Here is a 23,227-nt window from a genome sequence, read left to right as displayed (position 1 = left end):
TTGTTTCTTCGAAGTGATTGTTTATGATTTTAGTGTTGTGATGATAGATTGATTTTGATGCTTGAACGATATCTGAGTTGATTCATGGACCTAATACAGACCTATTCAGATTAAATCATGGAGGTAGAACCTCCATGAATTAATCCAAGTTTGAATGTTTGATACTTGGTTGACGTGAGCTTTGCGTGTTTACTATTTAGTGTTATAGCCCATTTGCCAAATTAATCTAGAAATATCTGTATTCGTGTCTAAAGACAATGTAAAAGAAAAAGAAAGTTCTGAATTTGTACAATTCTGAGGTCATTTATTTTATCATACAATATAGGTACCTACAAATGTTATGAAGTTGAACAAATATCCTTCGTACATATTTGACTGAAAGTTATTTAAATGACACTTTTTAAAAAAGACTTACAATTATTCATACAAAATAATGATATAAGTCATAAAGGTCATTGAATTGTTAAGCGTTCGTATCAGTTACACAGATTCATGACAAAAAGGCCTACCAGAACCAAAACTGGCAATTTCCATCATCCATCATGAATGCCTAGCCTTGCACGGCCTCTAATTGAAATGAACTTATCCACGTCTTTGCAAATTTTACCTGACCTAATTTCTCCACACAGTGAGAGAGGCAATGTGGCAGCCAAACCAAAACAGAATGAAAAGGGCGGCACTCTCGTACCCCCCCCCCCCCACCACCACCACAAGAATATCAGATTTCCAAACATGTGCTTCTCAAGATTGTGCAATACATGATGGAGACAAAGAAAGTTATGTAAACAAATTGCCGAGGGTTGATGTCCCTGAATTAAGGGGCTAGTCTACGTTTTCAGTCACTTAAGAAAATGGCGAACTGGCCAAAGGTGAAATACATCATTGAAAAAAAATGAATGTTTGGATTAAAATAACGAAGATTAAATGAAATATGACTGAAAAATATCCATAGTTGAATCTCTACTTTTATTACTGACAGAACAATAACATCATTTTTTTTATTAACTTCTTGCCAATATTCCAATAAGGCAAGACTCCAATTTAAGACTAGCAAGCAAACGTTATCAATGGGATTTTGGAATGAAAGAAAAAAAAATCAAAGCGTGATTTTTTTTAAAGGGATAGACGAGACTCTTGTTTTGAACAGAGATATAAAAATATTTAAAAACAAACAAGAGGTGATAAACACTTCATTAAAATTATAATGAAGTTCGTAGTGAATTACAACTTGTAAAAGGAGAAATTAACAAGAATAATAGGGAAATAAAGTTTGGAAGAAAAGAAGGAATGAGGAGAGACAAGCTTTGGGGGGAAGGATCAAGATGGGTGGCTGCAGCTCGACATGGGGCTAGAGAGTGTACATAAATGGGAGGGGGGGGAGCAATCATCTATCAATTCGCCCAAAATCTTACACCTTCACCAAACTTCTCACACAATCCACACACAAATCCCAGTTCATGATACAATCACAAGTGTCGCTCAACACATGCGCACGTGGTCTCTACTGGCATTTTACAGTCACACACACAGAAATACACACTACACACAATGCACACGATGCATCCCCATACCACATGCAGTCACACTGAGCCTAAAGCACACAAGCAGCGCAGAGAAACGTTCTGCTCGAAGTATATGACTCCTCGGCTCCAAATTCTACATTTATTTTATCTCAGTGCTTGGAGTCGGCGCTGGGGCCGATTTTCGTCCATGAATGAGAGAGCATGGCAAAGACTCGAGTCCCTTTATCTCAGAACCGCCGCCGCTTGGTACTCGAGTCTCCAGAGATCAGGGTCGACTCCCCGACTCTGGCATTGAGAATCGGGTAGACTCGATTACCCGGCACTGGCTCCCAAGCCTAGTTGACGGGGGCGATTATGAGTTTTGCAGTCGCCCTCGTGTGAATGTTTTTAGCCCTTTTCCGGGGCTCTTTTTGGACTTTCCGGGGCGAATTCGCCCGCCGCCCCCGTGTAATTTTTTGGTTGACATGTATTTTAAATTTTAGTCATAGGATAGTATCAAACATCAATTCATTTTCATTTTCTTGTTACACAGCTTAAATATACATTTTACATAATTATCCATTCATTTATAAATTGATAAAGAGGAAGCGAAATGATATGATACCTTTCATCATTCACAAGACAAAATGTTGTTTGTATCTACCCGAGGAAGTCACAGTTATATGTATTTGACACATGCTTTGCTGGTGCACGTGCAGAAAGAAAAAATGAGTTATTTCTTATGAAATAGCAATTCCATTTTCATGAGAAAGGTCAAGGATTTTTAGTGCTGTTTGTCATGTGTAGATGTTGAGTAGGTCTATTCCTGTTGAGTTTTTGTCTATCTATGGCATGAATTCTTGTGGTTAAGAACTGCTGGGGGGGGGGGGTTATAGTGCATTGATTATATACCTAAATTAAGATAAAGATTTTCTTTTTCAATCTTGCGATTGTGTAAGTGACGAAAAAGTTATATAAGTTATATACCTTGAATGCAATATATGTTTCAGTGATAGTGAAATTCCTGTTTCATTAATGTGTGGGTGTGGACTATGCCTGTGAACTATATTTTGAAAGATAAATTAATGAAAGGGTGAGGACCAGAATTGTCTGATCTATTTGTTTGTTGATACCCAGTCTGCACTCTAGGCCCACTAGATCTCACTTTGGAATCAATGAACAGAGTTCTTTGATAGTGCGGACACTGAGGTCAAAGGTCACAAGTTTGAGTGCTTTATCACTAGTAGTTTACCATGATGATAGTCTGCACTACGTGTAGTTCCAAGCTACACTTGTAAATATTGTAGACTAATTAGGAAATAATTAATAAAATTCTTATTGCGGAGTCTGAACCTGATCTGGACTATTTTAAGGGGAATTATTGAAAAGGTGTATCAAGGACCACACACTAGGAGAGACAGACAAATTCAGCTTGGTTTATCAAATAATTTTTGCAATTAATTACTGAAAAATCAAATCCCTGAAATTATTGAATATAATTTATTATTTTTTTCCTTTAAATATAGATAAATAGTTGAGCCCCTGTGTTGAATCAGACACTTATTTCATGTGAACTGTGCAAAGAAGAATTACACTTACTAGCCTTCAAACCATACACTATACCAACAACCACTGGAATGATAGGAAAAAGGCAATTCATGTTCAAGACTTAATTTTTACAATCTAGACATGAATATTATTTAAAAAATGGGTCATAGAAATTGCCTTGCCTTCCTAAGTACGGGGTATATCATCAATTATTTTGATATAAGTACTTCATAATTGAGAGGTTGAAATTCATAGTCAATAATGGCAGTGAAAGGTTGGGTTAATTATTCCATCAGTTAAAAATGGAGAGAACATGATACAGGCTATAAAGTACATATAGATGAGATAAGAGGGAAACGATACGCTTATTGACGTCAATTAGCTATTGACATGGAAACGGTTGATTTGTTCAAGTCCTGTCGTGATTCAAAAGAAAGCTTAGGGTGATAATTCTTTTTAATGCAGGTGACAGAAATAAACTTTTGAGTGGTGTGAGCTTTTAGAGTATTCAACTGAACCACAAGAGATTTTTTTGTAGATATTATTACAAAGAGTTGATTTTCCAGATATTGTGAATTAGAAATTGGAGGAGAAAAGTCTGTAATAAATTTGACCTTTGAAATTTGGTATAAGAAAGTGTGACTGAAAAGTATCAGGACTGATGTTACAAAAATGATTTCAATCACAAACAAATGAATACAGGTTTACCAGGTCAAGCATTTCTCCAAGAATTCAGACTCCCTTTTCCATGCTGGCATGATTTGATTGAAGTCATTTTTTTTCCATTCAATAATTTGTGAATTTGTTTTGAAATTTGTGTTTTGTAATAGAGCTGTTCTGTTAGTTGTTTTTTTTTTGTGGCAAAGCTGTTCTGTGGGAGAGATACATGTACATTTTACTTTGTGCCATAATTTTTTCAAAAATTTTCGCTCTTTAATGGTTAATGGTTTATACCAGCTACGTTCATGTGTATTTTTTCCCCCAAAGAGAAGTATATTTTTGTAATTATGCAAAGAATAGAATAATTCAAATTTCTTTTTCAATGGCTATTTATGAAGTTAAGAGCAACCAAAGTAATCAGCTTACATGTTACATTACAAGATTAAAACTTAAATAGAATTCACAACTGTCCTTTGATGATTATATAGTAACATTTTTACAAAGAAAGATGTTTGTACATGTAAATACATGTTAAAACTTGACCTCCCGGTGTATATGCATATGTAATTGATATGTTTTTCTGGAGCATAATTCTAAAACAACCTTGATATATAATTTCTTTTCCTCTTCTTTTTATTACAGCTTTCTAGTGAGGAGAGATTGGAAGATAACAATGGTATGAATCATACTGGAGAAGCTAGTTTGAATAACCAAGGTGAGCTGGATAAAAAGAAAATGCAATTCTTCTGTATATAGACCTACTAGATTCACTCTACCATCTATTCAATGACAATACTTGAATTCATGTTCAAATTTATATTTTTTGTGATGGTGCAATTATTCACAGAAAGAATGTCCCATTGTATATTGTATGGCATGTCTTTAGTTGTAATTTTTTTAATATGGGATTTTGTTTTTTGTGTTAATACATATAGTGAACCAATGCTAAATGTTGAAGATCTAGGCAACATTTCATTAATAAGCTTGTCAGCATATATATTACATTTTAGTGACAGCCAGAGTCCACTGCAAAGGCTAGGATTTCACTGAATATTTTGAGCTGATAAACCAATGCTGAAAACTTTTTATACCCCCACCCTTATATCAAATAGTACAAGAATGATACTCTCTCTTACCAGTAGTACATTCTCTTTTTGTTTTCCCTCAGGTAATTTGATCCGCAGTGATAGCACACAGTCAGATAGCAGTGGCTTTGCAGATGAAAATACAGGCAGCAATGAGACAGAATCACCCAAAAGCACTTCTGGTAACTCTACCATTACCTCTGATTCGAAGATCACCCAGACAAGTTTTGATGCTGATATAGAACCCTTGGATTCTAGTCAATTCCAGAGACTACGCTATAACTCTGGTGCTGCTTCAGATAAGAATGCAGAACTTACAATAAGTCAAGAATCAATGCAAAGTCTTCCATCTGTGACCTCATTGGATGATTCCCCATTTGATGATGCGATAGTGGGGACTGAATTACTAAAGAGTGACACACAACGTACAAGACATCGCACATACCCTGCAGCACAGGATAGAAGGATAGAGGAGTCAGGACCCAAAACAGTTGTTGAGATCTTGTCTTCCCTTCACACAACCTCAAAAGAACTTGGTAAAGAAAGCAACCAAGGTCCCTCTGAGTCAACCAGACGTAAGCATCCCAAATTGATGAAAATGAAAAGTGTGGATCCAGAAGGGTATGGCTTTAAGCGTAATGCTGAAAGTAAAGGGGTACAAACACAGGTGGAATCAAGTCTGAAAGTGTCGCATAAACAAATCTATGAGGTTTTACATGAAGTTGATGAAGAGCTTCTCAGTCAAGATGGGTTGACTGATGATGGTCGTGGAACCAAGGAAGATAGACTCGTGCAATCTGTTACAAAGTTTTCCATTCCTGATGAACAATGCAAGGAACATGTGACTGAAGAAAGTAATGCTGCCATTGTGACAAATGTTGAAGAAGTGTGTGAAGGGTCTGATGCTGCACCCATTGAATCCAATGTCATTCCATCCTACAGAAGCCATGATGCATATCAACGTCTTTCTATTACAACATCCCATTCCACAGAGTCTGTCTCAGTAAAGTCAAAACATTCTTCTGATTATGAACACCAAGTAAGTTTTGATGAAGTCAAAGTTAATCCTGCAATACCAGTTGTAAGTGACTCCGACAATGTGCAGCTCAGTAGCCAAGTATCCAACAAATTTTTATCAGAGAATCTATCTACATGTATAAATGAGGATATATCTAATGATGAACTTTCTTGTAATAATGGAAACATTGGTGATAGTGAGAGAAGTGGAAGGAGGGTAAAACAGACTCTCTCTGAAATCAATCAATGTGAATTCAGTAGTCAGACATCTAGTACAGTGACAGATGATGATGCAGATGTGTCTTTCATCAAGTGCCAATGGGACAAGAAAGTGCCATTTAGTGCATACAGCTCAAGTGAATTTGATGTGGAACATTGTGATGTACATAGGGATTTAGATTTTAGCGAGAAGAACAGTATTCCTGATCAGCAAGAAGTTGAAGAGAAAGAAAATCTAGTCGTTGATGTTGAGATGTTAAAAAATGTAAGACATGTGGAGACATCAGGTATATGTGTAACTGCTTCAAATGAATGTTTATCCGTAAAATGTTGGCACAACAATGCCGACTCAGGGGAGACTGAACAATCTGTCACAACTCAGGATATTGCATTGAATGATGCCACACTGCCAGCAGGATCTATTGAGGTATCTTCAGCATTACCAGGGTCCTTAACTGATACTGAAAAATTGTCTTCTACAGCTCAGACCACTGCTTCTATAGATGTGTCATCTGTCCAAGTTGATTTGTCTAGTAGTAGACCGGACATAGATAAGGTTCAACCTTCGGAGGTCACAGAATGTGCTTCAAATATCCCTATAGATCCTGAACAGTTGTTAAAGGAAGTAGCTTCCCAGCCACTCCCGGATAATGTTATAGACACAAGAATTGAGATGATCAACAAAGAAGAACACTCTAAGGCTAGAGAAGAACTTAAAGCACTTCTTTCATCTCAGGTAAGGTTTGTGAACCGAGATTAATATATGTAACTCCAAACTGATGATATCTTCCATCAAAAGTTCTAAGCTTCTTGTACGTAGGTGTAGTTGTCATGAAGTTTAAATATGAATGTATATGATTTTTTTTTTACAGTTTGCCTCTTGTCAAAACGAGTGAAAATAGATGATCATGTTCCCTCAGATTACCCATTGCTTAAAATTAACTGAAGAGAGCTCTTCCATAAGCAGTAAAGCTCTTAATATCTAGCCAGTTACAAACTCCTAAACAGCAGCTTCATTTCCTTAAAAAATAAAGTGATTTGAAATGAAAGGATTTAGATTTTTTGAATTATCACTCATAGACTTCTGAAACTTCTCATGAAATTATACATGTTACTGGTTTTTGCCTTATTAACATACTAAACTATATAATAAACATTCTCATCCAATTGTATAATTTTTGTAACTGGGCCAAGATGTAATGATATATTAGAATGTTAGCATCTTGTAAGCGAACAATTTATATTTCCTCTCAGATGTACTTTAATTGGTGTTATTCTCTTTTGTTTTCAGGATCACCCTTTGTTATCATCATCAGTGCCATTAAAATCAGCCAATCATAATGTAAGTACTTATTTTTCTCCTAGATTATCTACTCTAGTATTATAACTTTTTGGCTCATCCTAACTATTATTTAAATTTTCTTGTGCGCCTTAAATAGATAGCAGTATATGAATATCTATCATTATTATCCTCATTATAATTGTTATTACTAAGTTGGGTAGATGGTCTCATCTCATGTTTAATTACACTTCAATAGATATGATATCCAATTCAATTCAATCTTTATTTCGCAAAATAAGATAAAAATACAAAGAAACATCAAATAATGTGATTAGATAATAAAATAAATTGCGTGGCTTTCCATGAAGGTTATATGAAACCTGTAAGGCTGGATCGCCAAAACATAGTAAAACGACAACAATATTGAATAATAAAAAACAGAATGTCATATCATCATAGTAAATACAATGTAGGAAAAAGGAGGAAAAAAACAACAACAAAGAATACAAAAAGACACAAATCGAAGGAGGGGGGTAGATATGGTACAAGTAATGCATTGATATCAACTGCGAAAATTAATAATCATTTACTAGAAAATTTTTGTACTGTTTTCTAAAGGATGATATAAATTGTGAATTAGTTATTATTTGGGGAATCTCGTTCCATTGTTTGGGACCTACATAACTCAATGATTTAGCTTCGTGACTAGACTTGATAGACCATAAATGAAATTTATTGGAAGAACGGGTATTATGATTATGAACTTGATTATTGTATTGAAAAAAAAAAATGATATGAGTCATTGTGATGAACTTGTCAAACAATCTTCTTTTTGTTGGTTTTTTAATTGATTGCTAAGCATGTTGAAACAAAAAATGAAATGATAGTGAAATGTTGTGCTTTGTGCACCTTTTCATTGGCATCCATCAGCATGTACATTTGAATGCAGTTTTGATAATCATCATGACTGATTTGTGATATAAATTCTCATTTCAATGGTTGAATGCAGGAAGCTGTGGAGGATCTCAAACTCCTACAGAGGGCATTAGGCAGATACCATCAGGATCTAGAAGAGCTGGAATTGTGGTCTTCAAAACTTTTTCAAGATGTTGGATTTGCTTTAAGCCCAGAAGAGAGGTTTGTGATGCCTATGATCATGCATCTAATCTTTCAGTAAATAAATTTGATGCAGTGATTTGAAATTCTATTATTAAATGTAAACAGAGCTACTTGCCTGAAATTGCAGCCATTGTATTATTTTTTTATAATTGTGTAATTATTGTTAGTGTATCTCTTTACCAACCAAATGAGGATATTGAAGTGCTCATTATTAAATATAATATAGTAACATTCTTTAGTGATTTTCAAAGGTACACGTACATGTAATTAGTCCTTTGAATAATACAATCATGATGAAGGTCTTATTTAACAAATTAATGTTGCAAATTAGGGTTCTATAGTTGCTTTATTTATCAAAGTATTTCTAATTGATCTTTGAATGTTTGAACTATTTGTATTGAGACATGAAATCAAAGTGAGAATTTCATTTCATTTTTAGATCTGACTTACACAGCTTGTCTAAAGTTCGTCACAAGATCAAGGATGAGATTCAAAGTCTTCAAACAAATCTAATGGAGAAATTTCAGGCAGTGATATCCATAGACATGGTATGACTTTCCTTCCAGAGATAATAATGACTATAGGAATGTAATACAAATGTAAATTTCCCATATATTGAAGTGGCATTGCTTTTTAACAAAAAAGGTTTTCAGCACATATGGTACAAACTGTTGACACTTTACGAGTAAGTTTTGTGTAAAACTGAAATGCATCTGTCAACTGATTTGTTACGCATGAGAGAGCTCATGTTAAACGCAAACTGGTCACTTTTCAAAAGTCATAAGAGCCATTTCATAATAGAGTAAAAACAAATTTGCAGTCTTTTAATGATGCAGGTGCCTTTGTTTCTTGACCAGTTTGCATTTTTATTGGGGGTGGGTTCTTTTTTTTGTGTGTTATGTTTAACATAATGGAGAATAATTTTGCTTACCAAATTTGATTAGCATTTTTTAGCTGTCAACTAAGGTCTGTACATTCCTATGTAAAATTTTGCTACAAGACTTTTTTGTGTAGCAGTCCTTCAAAACATGAGGATCAGATTGGATTGGAGGTGTTTCACAAAGATTTAAGTATGACTTAGTCGCCCTTAAATGTCTAGTTGCGCACGGTATAAAAGGTATGACCGCATCGGGCAGATCATGCCAAGAGGACGCGCACTACTGCGTATTGATCATTAAGATTGCGCGTTGCATATCATGTAAGCGTTGGCATTTAAGTGCGAATTAAGTCATACTTAAATCTTTGTGAAATACCCCCCTGGTACTAGAAAAACAATTACCTGCATTAGGAATTCTAACAAAACTTTAAACATGCAATCTTTGTTCAGTACTCAAATTAGTGTAAGTTGGCCATTCAAAGGATAAAATCCAGTCACAATCCATTGACTCTTTGGCATCTAGGTTCACATTTCATAAAATATTACCCAATGAATCTTTTGGCAAAAGAAGTCTTAACTATGTATACTAATGATGTCGAAACTTACTTTTCTGGATATTCAGCACATTTTTTCTCTAATATCAATCACAGGAGAATGAGAGTGAAAAGGAGTCTTTATGGTCACCTAGCCTGTCTCATGTCATGTGTCAGATGGTAGATCTACTTAAAGAGCAGACATCATTGCGTAGCTTCTTAGATGATCTTCAGGCCTTGGAGAACAGTAGCTCACCTACCCCTTCCTGGTCAGTGCAATCATCCAAACCTAGGAATCGCCTGGTTGATGCTACCTTTGGAGGTTCAGTGGATGATGATGGGAATCAGTCTGAAGGAGAGACTGATGAAGCTACATCTGATCTATCATACCCTGGTACCATGAGCCAGAGGGAGTTGATTGAAGAACTGCAGAAAGCACAGAGTGCCTTGAAGAAGATGAAATTCAAAGCCAAACAGGATGTTGTCATGGCAGTCAGAGAGGTAAGGACCATTGTCCAATCCATCTTGCTTCTTTGCTTCTCAATGTACTATCACCTGCTAGTTTCATAACATTCTCTATCATCTTCTGCTCTAGATTATACATCTTATGTCTTACTATTAACAAAATAAAGAGGAAAACCTCCTATGATTTCAAAGCTATTTGATTTTTTTAATTGTTCTTACAAAATAAAACGAAGAAAAAAGAAATAGAACTGGCATTTATCCTTTGTTTCAAAATCAGCCATGGCAAGTAGAACAAAACTTGTTTTGGCCTCTACCTTTGCTGCTTTCTATAAATAATGATTCAATCTTCAACGTTAAACTTTTATTTTTCTTACACAAGTAACTCTATTTTTAATATTAGTTTTGACTAAAATGTACTTTTATACTCGGTGAAGAAGCGAAAATGTAGCAAAGCTTTCAGTAGACTGGCCTTGAAAAAATGAAAAATTATGTTTGCTATAGCAATAAAAGCATTTCTACAGATTTATTTTTTGAAAGGCTAACCAATAAAAATTCTAAAATTCAAAATGGGATGGTCATTGTTATTTTCCCTTCATTCAATGGCAAGGGCAATACGGTGAAAAGTTTGATCTTCATCAAATAAAACAATAGTATATCTGTAATGCACTTACTGATGTGGTTCCTATGTGAAAAGTGCTATATTATATTGTTTTTATATAATTACAGTTCCAATCTATAAAACCTATATAAAAAAATAATGTAGAGCTCTTTCTTTGCATTTTAGTTTGTCTAATCTGTTATTTGTTTCCCATATCATCAACGGACATTAACATCATGTTTCCATATGATTTTGTTTTTCAATCTCTCTAGGTTTATGGGAATCAATTTATGAGCTTTTTAAAACCTTTATATTTGTTTTCATTAGAAGATGTAATTTCATATACACAGTAGTTAGTTTATCTTTATACTAATAGTAATGCAGCATTATGGTATGATTCTAACACGCATTAAGCTAATTTTTTTGTTAAGCATTGGAATAGCTTGTTATATTTCATAGCAAAAATAATTGGTTTATTTTATTAGAAGGGCATGTTTATAATATCATTTCATCAGAGAGTTTTCAAGCTTTCAATCAATATATTTTGATACCTTATTAACTGAATGAACCATACTTCAAATTTGATTAAATTATTTTCAGTGCATGTTTATGATTTGGGTACTGGGTTATTCCATTATTCCTCTAGGTGAGACAGTCTATCCTGTCTGAAGTGAGGAGGGAAATTCATATGGAATCCCAGTTGTTGCAAGTTCAGATGCAGGTACATAACTGATTTGTTATTTTAATATTAATTTGATTTAGTTTTGATTTTGATTTTTCTCTTCAAAGAGAAAAATTAAATTCACAATAATTGGCATGGATAATAATTTCCAAGTGTTTATTTCATCTGCTAAAGTTGAATATCATGACTTGTATTGTGTATTGTTCCCTAAATTCAAATGAGACATCCTACAAGTTCATTCATTAATCCATACAGTCAAATGTTCATAGTTGTTCAATCCCATATTAATCATATATGTATCAATGTATGTTGTAACTAACAAACATGTATTAGTCGTGCATAGAGTATATTCACCTGACTGCATTAGTAACCATAAAGGTATGAGGTTCCTCCTTTTTATTTGTGGCATTTATAAAATTCATCTATTTCTTTTTCTGTTTTTACTTACCAATTGTAAGTAAATAAAACTATATATTTTTGCATTTGTTTCCAGTGATTTCTATGAAAATAAGTGAATTTTTATTTCTTTATTCACACTTTTGATTTTGAAATAAATTGAAATGTCAGATTACTATCATAGTCTGCTTCCTCTAGCTCAATACCACTTCTGTTGAACAATAATAAATTTTCATAGTAAATGTTATTTTGTAAGTTATCCTGTCTCCACTCTCCTTTCCTCTGTGGCGAAAATGAAAATAAAACTCCTCAACAGTTGAGTAAGTATGTTTACTCAATATGAATAGATTTGATATTGCATCATCACACTTTCAATTTAGAAATATAAGCCCATTTGATAAAGTTATAGCATATTTTAGAATAATAGAGTTTATAATGCTGATGTATAGGGAGTTGAAGTTTGTGCTTGGTTTATTTCAAGAACTGTACTTTATTAGTATTTACATATTTTTTTTTTTTGCATGTTTCTGTCTTGTTTGATAAATAGGCTAAAGATATGGAGATAGAAAACCTGAGATCAATGGTCAGAGAACTGAAGGAAACAAGTATGACCATGCCAGGCTTTGAGACAGTCTTCCGCCAAATGGCTAGAGATAAAGAAAGTTGAAACTGATTTCATTACCAGCAAGAATAAGAGACCAGTTCCTGTATTCCCAGTCTAAAGACATCAATGGAGAATTGGGAGAATGAACTGGAATTTATCTCCAGAGAGGTAGCTACTCTGTCTTTGAGATGTCCTAGGAATGTCTTCCACCAACTGGCAGGGTGCAGGATAAGCTTCAGTACTCAGATTTCATTTGATCTTGAGAGAGAGAGAGGTCAGTGGGGGATGTGACCTTATCCAGTGGGGAGGTGTCAATGACAATAAGATGGTGATTAAGCTTTGATTAATAAGAAGATACACTAACCAGAAGAAAAGTTCTAAGACTGAATTAATGATGGCTAATAGATGTCATTATTTCAATGTAAAATTGAAAGTTAACAGAAAATAAAATCAATATCTGTCTGTCTAGGAATGTATGATTTGAGTTCAGATGTTTTAAAATATCTTTTGCTTATCTTTAAACCTAAAATGGGCTGACATTTAAATAAGCTGCTTTGAGATTTTTAAATTTTCATATTACAGCTTTGCTAAAAATGTAAATGTAGCCTCAAATTAGTTCTCTTTTACGTTTACACATAAAGATCTGTTTATCAGGATTTAATACTTCCATTATTCAGAATAGTATGAGTTCTTTATAAGTTTGTGTTTTTTCGTGACACTTGAAAATGAGGTTATTCATGACTTTTCAAATGACTGGAATATTAAATGGCAAAGGGATGCCCAAAGTTCTACTTGAATGTCACACAAAGTGTGGTCAAATATTTCTAATAATGTCAATGAAAGGTAGTAACTTTGTCTCAAATTCAAAACCCAAATCCATGATTTAACTGGCAATTCAATCATAGTCCTTAAGGTCAGACAGCAAAGGACATAGCTGTAAGATATCAATGATGCCATGATAAGGGTACTACCTTACCGTCAAAGATTCCTCCCAGCAGTTATGGTGTCTGTGTTTCACACGCTGTTGTGCAGGGCCACCCACATTGTGTTAGCCTTATCTTCATATTCAACTCTTGCTGATACAATCAATTTAGAATGTGGAATCACATATTTCTTATCATATTCTGGTCATTCATAAGTCATCCATTAATATTTCATAAATGTTTTAAGAAAGTTGTTTTATAGCTGACTAAACAGTAAACATTGGGCGAGATTGTGTGCTACTCAACTCACAGTAAAATAAGAATTATACTCAACTTTTTATTGCAAGATGCGTTTATGGCTTGTGGTGCAAAATCATTTAATGGTGCTGTTTGGATACTTTTTAATTTATTACTTTGCCGTTTGCAACTAGGTGTAAAATTTCCACCTCAAATGATAGAGTTATGGCTGTTTAATGTGTACACATTTATATTAATGGAATATTCCAAATAGCCAGTGTATTTTGTCGTTAATGAGCATTGTTTACCCACTTCCATGATTGTATTGTGGCTCAAGAGTAAATAAAGCAAGAAGAGATTCATTGTGCAGTAGCTGCCATTTCATTGAAATTGTATGAATGATAATTATGCAAATGTTTATGAATGAACAATTAGATTTACATGACTAAACATGTTATGCAAAGATTATATTTACAAATTATATACATATAGTTTCTTTTCCTAATTGAATTGGATCTTGTCTGAACAGAATTGTGGTGTATGGAAGTTTGCATTTAGTTATTTGATATGAAAATTTAGTGAGCAGGAGCACTATTGAGTACCTACACAATACATGCTTTGATGATGGGATTTCCTTTCAGTTTTGTTTTTGACCTTATTTAAACTGGTCTTTTGTTCATATATCTTGCTCAGAGTGTTATATTTAAGACCTCATCACAATATAACATATCACAGTGCAAATTAATGAGTAAAGAGCTGTTTAGCTAAATTTTGTTCCACAAAATGACACACAGTCATTTGACATTCCCTGGTCATTAAGTTTGTTTGCTCAGCTTTTGCTAGATGTCTACTTTCTATACTCTTCTATTCATTGCTTATACAGTGCGTATAAAAAAAAAGTTTACACTTTGGAAAAGCCCTGGGAATTAAAAAATATACAACATGTGGGTTATTTTTTCACATATAATCTTGGGTTTGAGTCTCATCTATCCGATGAAAGTAAAAGTTTTGACAGAATGTTACACTTGAGTGAGCAATGTCCATTTTTGTAAAGCTCGCAGAAATCTGTTTGCGCAGAAATGCTCGTTTGTACGCTGTGTCAAGGGGAAAGGGCGAAATCAAACTTACCCTGCGAAACATTTCTCATACATTTTCCTTGCACTTTTAGTCAATTGAAATAAAACGGATACATTTAAGCATTTTCTAACAATTTTGCCACCCAAATTTAAATTTCAACACTTAGTAAACACAACCTTTACCCTTTTTGTGCCAGATGGATCTGAGGACATAACTGAATCTGAACAAAAGTTTATATCAGACATCTCCAGCATTTTTTCACTAAGTTTTTATCATTTGATGTGGGTTTACATTTCATTTTTCATTTAATACTTGTTTCTCCACACTTTTCCCAAGCTTGACAATGATTAACAAAATGAAAATCAAGCCTAAGCCATTTCATGTAAATCACAGCTCAGTGTAAAGGAAATATTGTCACTATGGCCTCGGTGTGTGGGGGAGTGGGGTGGGGCGCAATGCACTCCTCGAAGTGGTTTGGGCAATGAAACAAGTTAAAAAGGTATAAGATATCTTCAAATCAATTTTACTCGTTAAATTTCACGTGTTATTCATGATTAAGGTCCACTTTTATTCGCATAACTATTTCAAAGTTCTGCGCAAATCATTTTTCACTAACTTTTCAAAAGTAAGTGGTGCTCACTCAAGCGGAAATATTTTTCGACAGTTATATCGTCATTTGCTTAAATGGATCTGTACCAATGTTAAAATGTGAAAAAATCTTCAGGATATTACAAATGTATAATTTTATAGGATTTTTTCTAAGTGTAAACTTTTTTTTGATACGCACTGTATTATGTAGTCAACATCTGTAGGCTCATCAGTTGCTATGTCCATGTTAATAAGATATGAAGTAAGCCCAGAGCATATTTTGAAACTTGCACAAATAGATGAATGCTAAGCATGCATTCATTTGCTCGATACTCATAATTGAACAGGGCCTTAACCATGAAGCAATCATTTCATCAATTTTGTTGCTTTTGTTTCTTTTATTTACTGCTAAATTTGGTTTTTACAGCTTTTTCATTTTATCGAATGCAGTCATTACAATTTATAGTGTAAGGCGTTTTCTATCATTTGCCTGAACATGTATTTATCATGGCTGAATCAATTATTCCTATGAACACATAAAAAAAGTTAATTTTCATGAATTTATATTTGGTCACTCATGAGATTTGAAAAAATTTCAAATAATGAAATATTTAAATTTGTTAGTGCCTTGTAAGATAAGATAAAGTATTATGTCTATATTTGAATTGAACTAACCTCAGGCTGGTCCTGTTTAGATTTGTTTATGTTACATAAATGTATATCATTTCAGTGGTTGTGGTTTTATGTTTGTTTTTGTTTCATTTACGTTTAATTTCCATATCAAATTGCATGAAAATTAAAACAGATTGCATGGTATGCAATGCACACACACATTTGAATAGCTACAGTGAATAAATATGGATATCTAGCCAGTAAGATAAATTTAGGAGGGTTAATACAGGTATTTTTTAACAGGTTAGCATTTGTGAGGAAACTAAAAGCCTTTTGATCAGAGAGAGGGTCATGATTTCGAATTCTACTCTCTGGAGTCAATTTTCTTAAAACAAGAAAATGATCCGTTCTGGCTATACTCGACCCAGAAGAGGTGAATGGGTACCCAAAGGGATTTATTCTTTGAATGCTTAAGCACCTATATACAGTGAGCTAGGGTAACAATATTTTACCAAGTATGTAGTGAAGTAGGTAACTGCACTATTACAATCAATTGATATATTATTATTAATAAGGTTTGAGTTAAGGTATGTTTCTGTGTTATAATGAAACAAAGTAAATTTGTATTGAATTTGGAGAAGCATGTCATTTTTAAAAATTTAATCTGTGTGACTTGTGTTATGAAGAAAAGAGAGTAATACACCTATATTCAGTGTATAGACCTTTATGGTTTCTGCAAGTGATTGTCTCGAAGACAAATAAGTTTCCCCATTGATAACATTATTTTATTTTTACAGATTCTGGCAGAGATATATAAATCTGGGGCGGTATTCTGAACATTGCCTTTTCTCCATATTTTATCTTTTCTCAGAGATATGACAAAATCTTTATTCTGGTGGATGTCATAACTTTTGTCACAAAAATTGTCATAAATTTTGTCTCTTCTCTTTAGTGCACACCAAAAATATGCGGCTTTAAATGCACGTAATCCTTTTATACAAGCAAAAGATATGACAAAAGTTATGACAGGGGGTAGCAGTCATAAATTTTGTCATATCTTTTTGTACCAAATAACCTGATACCCTACCAACTGAATGTCAAGCATATACTGATATTATTTAGATTAGATTGTAGTATTAGTTTCACTCATCCATGGCAATTTTCAAAATTATTTTTTCATGCTACAATTAGTGAGGCCCTAAATATTAATTTCTCATTTTTTCTCTGTTTTCCTTCCTTTTCCATTTCTCTTCTAAAATCCTTCACATCTCCTGTCTCTCTTTGTAATTAAGCGCATCAATATACCCTTAGTTGCGCGATGCCAGCAACTGTATTTGGGATACGCCCTTCCAGCCACGAGGCCTTCCTATTGGCTAGAAGGGCTCCCACTGGGATCTAACAATGATTTTGATTGGTTTGCTTCCGAAAGGATGGGCGGGAACTCAGAGAGATATGACAGGGAAAAGACAATGTTCAGAATACCGATTTGTGACAATCATAGCGGTGTCACATCTCGGAAAGAAATGACAATATTTATGACAAAAGTTATGACAGTGTTCCAGAATACCACCCCTGGTTACCATTTTGGAGTTTATGTATTGGTATTTTTATGACACTGTTTCAAAACATTTCTTTCTTATGTTTCATGTAGGGCTTTTTTTTTTCAAAGTAAGGAACTACAATTAATTACATCTTGTAGATTCTAGTTTCCTTTTTTTTTTTACTTTTCCTTTCTTTGTTTCATTGAATCAATGCCTCAGCCCTCTACTAATTCCTGCCACATAGTATGTATGAGGTATTCTCACTACTGGGCCGATGATGGGAATATTTGAAAATGCTGAAGAAAGTTATACCTGTTTTTATCAATTCTGTTGGATTAACATGAATAGCAATCTCTGTGAAATGTGTCTTTCTAATCCTGCCTTTGGAATTATTAGCTGCTTGTTTATTCATAGATGTATTTAAGAAATGAGACCAATCTACATGTATTTTCTTGCATTCCTAATATGATTATGTGTTATAATATACAAGTAGTAAATGTTCATGTATGTCTCACATATATAGACAGAAGAAGGATATAATAGTGATAACTAATATTCAGTGTATAATTGTATATTGTTACTGATGTATTTCATGCATATATATTTCTATATGGGATATTTTATGGACAATGTAATATTATATACATCACAGCTATTTGGAATATAAAGAATTTAACAAATTATTTTCCTCCTAAGAATTTTTGATTGACTAATATTTCTGTGCTTTACATCATGAAATAAGAACTGCCATATTGCAGTATATATTTTTACAGAAAAGCTATATTTGTACTACAGTAAAAGTAAGACATTGGTATTTGTACTTTTATTGCTGATTTTTATGATGTTTTCTCTTTTCTCGACATTGAAATTGACTGTAATAAAGAGAAATAAAAGAATCCTTGTTCATTATTTTGATTATGATAAAATATGACTGAAATTTAATGAATCAGATCAGTGTAATTTTTCATGAGAGCAGCAGAGATGAGGAAGTAAGAATGAATGGGGTGGGTGGGTGGGAGGGAGGGGGAGAGAGCGGGGAAGGGAGAGAGAGATGGAGAGAAGGGGTAGGAAGAGAGAGGGTGAGGTGAGAGTTATAGACATTTATAAAAAGAGGGAGGAGAGGTTATTTATTCTGTTACAAAAGGTGAACATAGGAGGAAACAGTAACTTTAACAATGAGCTTCAAGCTCCTTGGTTTAACTTTATTATTAAATCATTTAATAAGTCTCTAAAAACTTGTATGTCATTCTGTATTTGTTTTTGTATGAATTTAAACTGAAATTGTAAGCGCTTTTGGCATTTGGGAAAACTTGTTATAAATATTGGGTATAATTATTATCATTATGACTATTGTTATCATTACTATTATTTTCATTATTATGTGGAGCGTTGTGGTCCAGTGGATTAGTCTTCTAACTTTGAAACAGAGGGTCGTGGGTTTGAATCCCAGCCATGTTGTAATTTTCTTCAGCAAGAAATTTATCCACATTGTGCTGCACTCAACCCAGGTTAGATGAATGGGTACTTGAAAGGAAGAAATTCCTTGAATGTTTGGGGTATTTGTTGAATCGCCATCATAACTGAAAGTTTATGGATCTAGTTAATAAAACTTGGACATAAAGAGTATGGTAATCAAGTATCACTAAAAATCCCTTTTGAGTTTCAGACCACATAACCAAGGTCAAATGTCATTTAAGGTCAATGAACTTCATCCATGTTGGGGGTAATTGTTGAATTGCCATCATAACTTTGAAAGTTTATGGATATACTTAATGAAATGTGGACATAGGGTTAATCAAGTATCATTGACAAGTCTGAGGTCACATGATCAAGGTCAAATGTCATTTAGGGTCAATGAACGTTGTATATCACATATGAATGGTGTTTTTGTTAATAATTTATAGTAGTTTTTAAAGTCAGCACTGCAGCTGCTTTATTGAATCGCGTAATGCAGGCGAGACTGCCAGAGGTGCTCCACTTATTATTTATTAATATTATTGTTATTATTATTTATTAATGGGGTACTCCAAAACAGGCTTAAAATAAAAATGATTTGAACAGATAAAGAAAATTTGACATGGAATAACAAAGTTATGACATTTTGAATATTGGCAGTACTTTGGTGAAATATCTGTATGCTTGTCTTCCTGAATATTCAGTGAGCAAACTGATAATTTCATATATACCCAAGTGAGGAAAGAGAAAAGAAAGAAAGAATAACAGAAGACTGAAGGATAAAGAAGAAAAATAGAAATAAAAGACAGAAATGAGGAGAGAGAAAAGGGAAAGAGGGAGAAAATGGGAAAGTACTGTTCATCAACAAAAGATACAAGCTAGAAATGAAATTAAACAAGTTTCAGATCATTGATTATCTTCACTGCTTGAGGTAGGAATGAATTTTGGTACCTAGAAGTACAAGGTATGCGGCAAAGACGGTCAGAAATGTTTCGAATTTGCCAATACAACATGACTTTAAAGGACAAGTCCATTCCAACAAAAAGTTAATTCAAATAAAAAGAGAAAAATCAAACAAGCATAATTTCATCAAAATCGGATGTAAAATATAAAAAAGTTTTGACATTTTAAAGTTTCGCTTGATTTCACAAAACAGTTATATTCACATCCTGATGGGTATGCAAATGCCTTCACTATTTGTTTTGTATTTTATTATATAAAATATTATAATTTTCTCCTCAGTCATTGTCAAGTGAAACAACGATAATTCTTCCCTGAACATGTGGAATTAGCATTGTTTAATACTATGTGGTTCAGTCAAGTTGGCCCTTATTGCCAAATCTGTAAGAAGAAGGAAAAAAGGAAATATTGTATTAAATTCAAACAATAAAAAAAAGAAATAGTGAGTGAGGGACATCATCGACTATCTCATTTGCATGTCACTGAATTGTGCATATCTCTATTTTGTGAATAAGCGAAACTTTAATATGACATAACTTTCTTGTTTTATATCCGAATTTGATGAAATTTTCAGCATTATGCTAATTTGATTTTTCTCCATTTATTCAAATCAACATTATTGGACTTGACCTTTACATGATAAAGTCCATACACAAACCAAAATGCTGAAAATTCCATCAAATTCTGAAAACAAAAAATGAATTTCTTGAATGTTCAAAATGTTTAGAAGTATTTTGTGAAGACGGTTTTATGCTCATCGTCATGAATATTCAATTCAAGGTAGGCTGCATGATGTCATATATCCCTACTTTTCCTTTTGCTAATGTTATACCATGAAATTATAATTATTTTTTCATTCTTAAATTAAAATTTTTAAATAAGCATGTAATAAAATACAAAAGAACAAATGGGGATTTTACATCATTAATTTGCTCGTTGCATATTCATGAAGACATGCATAGAACTGTTTCACCCAAATAAAATCTTTAAAATGTCATATAACTTTGTAATTCCTTGTCCGATTTTGATCAATAAGTGTTTTGTTTGTCTGATTTTTCTTTATCTGTTCAAATTTAATCGTATTATTTTCAGCCTGAAGTGTCCCTTTACATAAAAAATGACAAAACTGAAAAAGCTGGGAAGAAGTAACTTATATACAACATAGAAGGTGTACTACATGCATAATAAAGAAAAAAATAACTCCACAAACTATATTTTTGGGTTTCTGAGAAAACTCTCAGTGACAGTACGATAAATATACTGTAAACATGCGTTTGAATGTTACCTTGATGTTTCTAGAACCACACAAACATGAAAACAATAGTTTTTTTCTGACATATAATGCCAAATTCATGGTTCACTAAAAATGCTAAATAGATTGGACATAATGAACAATGCAAATTGAAAGAACAATAAGAGCATAAAACCCCAAAAATATCACCACCTTTGTTTTCTATGTTTATTTAAGAAACTTCTGCTTTCAATTCAAATTTTGAATGTTAAACTCATAAAACAGACTCTTGATTTAAAAGCAATTTGTTGATAAAGCAAACGCATAATTTCGTTGTTCACTAGCTGGCACATACTCACAAAACGTGAACCACTTTCTATTTGCATTTCTATCAAGTTAAGAACATTGGTGAACAGTGAGGCATTGTTCTAATATCGATTAGTTACACAGAGATCTAGGTTTCATAACTGTTGTTTAGATAATTTTCACCAAAAAATCATGCATTTTTTTTTATAGCTCTGGTGTATAGATGGGGTAGGGGCTTTGAGCAATGAACCTCCAAATTTCCACGACCAAGGAAAAAAGAGAGAAAAAAAGAAAGGAAAAATGGTGAAATGAATAGGCCTACAATGTCAAAATTAGCTTCATATAAAAAATGTCAAAATTTTGGCTCGCTCGTTTTTGCTTGCTTGCAGCTTTATAGAATTTTTTTATGATCTGCCGGAGGCCCATAATTATGTTCTATTTCTTATGATTCAGTTCAGTTCACTTGAATTATACATTTTATTCCTTTCAATGAGTATAGGCCTACATCGTAGAGTAGGCCGCATGCTTCATACACAGAGTATAATTAGCATGTATAATATGGAATGGGAGGACTTGTGAGGGAAGGTCTCCTAAAATAACAAAAAGATATATGAATATGAATAGAATATATAGGCCTACATAAAAGGCAGGAAGGGGTTAAGAAAACGGACGGAAAAGCAGTACAATTATGTAGATGAAAATTAGTGCATGTTAGGTCATGTTTTCTCCTTATATTATTTTTTCGAAGTGACAAGCGATCGAACCCCACCCCGAACTGCTCAATAAATAAAGAAAAATAGATATCATCAGATTTTCAGAAATATTTGACTGCCGTGCATTTAGTGGTAATAGGTAGGGCCTATTCCGAAATTTTATTGCTTCTTGCAGTGAATACAGTGAGGTAACATAACTCACTTTATTTCATAAACGGGCCTCTATCATAGCTAACTAATGTATCAAGGTTCCACCTGTAAAATAACTGATTCATAACATACCGTGAATAAATATAAAAAAATCAAACTAGTAAAGTGCTGAAATTTCATCAAAATCGGATGTAAAATAAGAAAATTATGACATTTAAAAATTTCAATCAATAATTTTTTCACATAACAATAATGCAACTCAAATGAGACAGTCGATGATGTCCCTCACTCACTATTTCTTTTTTATTGTTTGAATTATACAATATTTCATTTTTTTTACACATAGATTAATTTGACAATAAGGGCCAATTAACTTGACTGAATCATAATATGCTCATTTTACATGTTCAGGGAGGAATTAATTGTTGTTTCACTTGACAATGAGGAGAAATATTACCTATTTCAATAGTGAGTGGATGACGTCATCATTCTCCTCATTTGCATATCCACTAGGATGTGCATATAACTGAACTGGTTTGTGAATTACTAGAAAGCAAAACTTTTAAATGTCATAACTTTCTATAATACATCCGATTTTTATGAAATAGTTTTCAGTGTTCGGCTTATTGGACTTTTCATTCAAATCAACTTTTGTTCGGGTGGTCTTGTCCTTTCTTGAAAGTGAAAGAAATTAAGAAAGGCAGCATTAAAGGCGGCTTATTAATTGTCGCTCGATCACTCGGTGAAATTAGCCCCCCCCCCCATCACCAAATTGGCGTCAGTTGGTTCTGAAAAGTGATGTGTGAGGGGGGGGGGGGCCGGGGCACGAGTCCATTGACGAGTAGTC

The 23,227-nt window shown here is 33.4% G+C and overlaps 1 protein-coding gene across 2 annotated transcripts in view; it reads left to right on the top strand.

Moving 5' to 3' along the window:
* The window catches only part of LOC129254487 (uncharacterized), a 29,674-nt gene extending 11,213 nt beyond the window's left edge, over positions 1–18,461 (top strand). Inside the window, exons 5-12 of one of the 2 annotated variants that reach the window (XM_064113028.1) lie at positions 4,353–4,425; positions 4,879–6,767; positions 7,323–7,373; positions 8,323–8,450; positions 8,872–8,980; positions 9,960–10,343; positions 11,552–11,626; positions 12,531–13,929. In XM_064113028.1, coding sequence (XP_063969098.1) covers positions 4,353–4,425; positions 4,879–6,767; positions 7,323–7,373; positions 8,323–8,450; positions 8,872–8,980; positions 9,960–10,343; positions 11,552–11,626; positions 12,531–12,650 — 2,829 coding nt within the window. In that variant the 3' untranslated portion in view covers positions 12,651–13,929. Of the gene's footprint in view, positions 1–4,352; positions 4,426–4,878; positions 6,768–7,322; positions 7,374–8,322; positions 8,451–8,871; positions 8,981–9,959; positions 10,344–11,551; positions 11,627–12,530 lie in introns of both variants that reach the window. The other variant, XM_064113091.1, reaches the window with a different exon arrangement.
* The last annotated feature ends 4,766 nt before the right edge of the window (positions 18,462–23,227 follow it).

This window comes from Lytechinus pictus, chromosome 1 (assembly GCF_037042905.1).
Source record: "Lytechinus pictus isolate F3 Inbred chromosome 1, Lp3.0, whole genome shotgun sequence".
Classification (NCBI taxonomy): Eukaryota; Metazoa; Echinodermata; class Echinoidea; order Temnopleuroida; family Toxopneustidae; genus Lytechinus; species Lytechinus pictus.
This window is presented reverse-complemented; position numbering and strand designations above follow the sequence as displayed.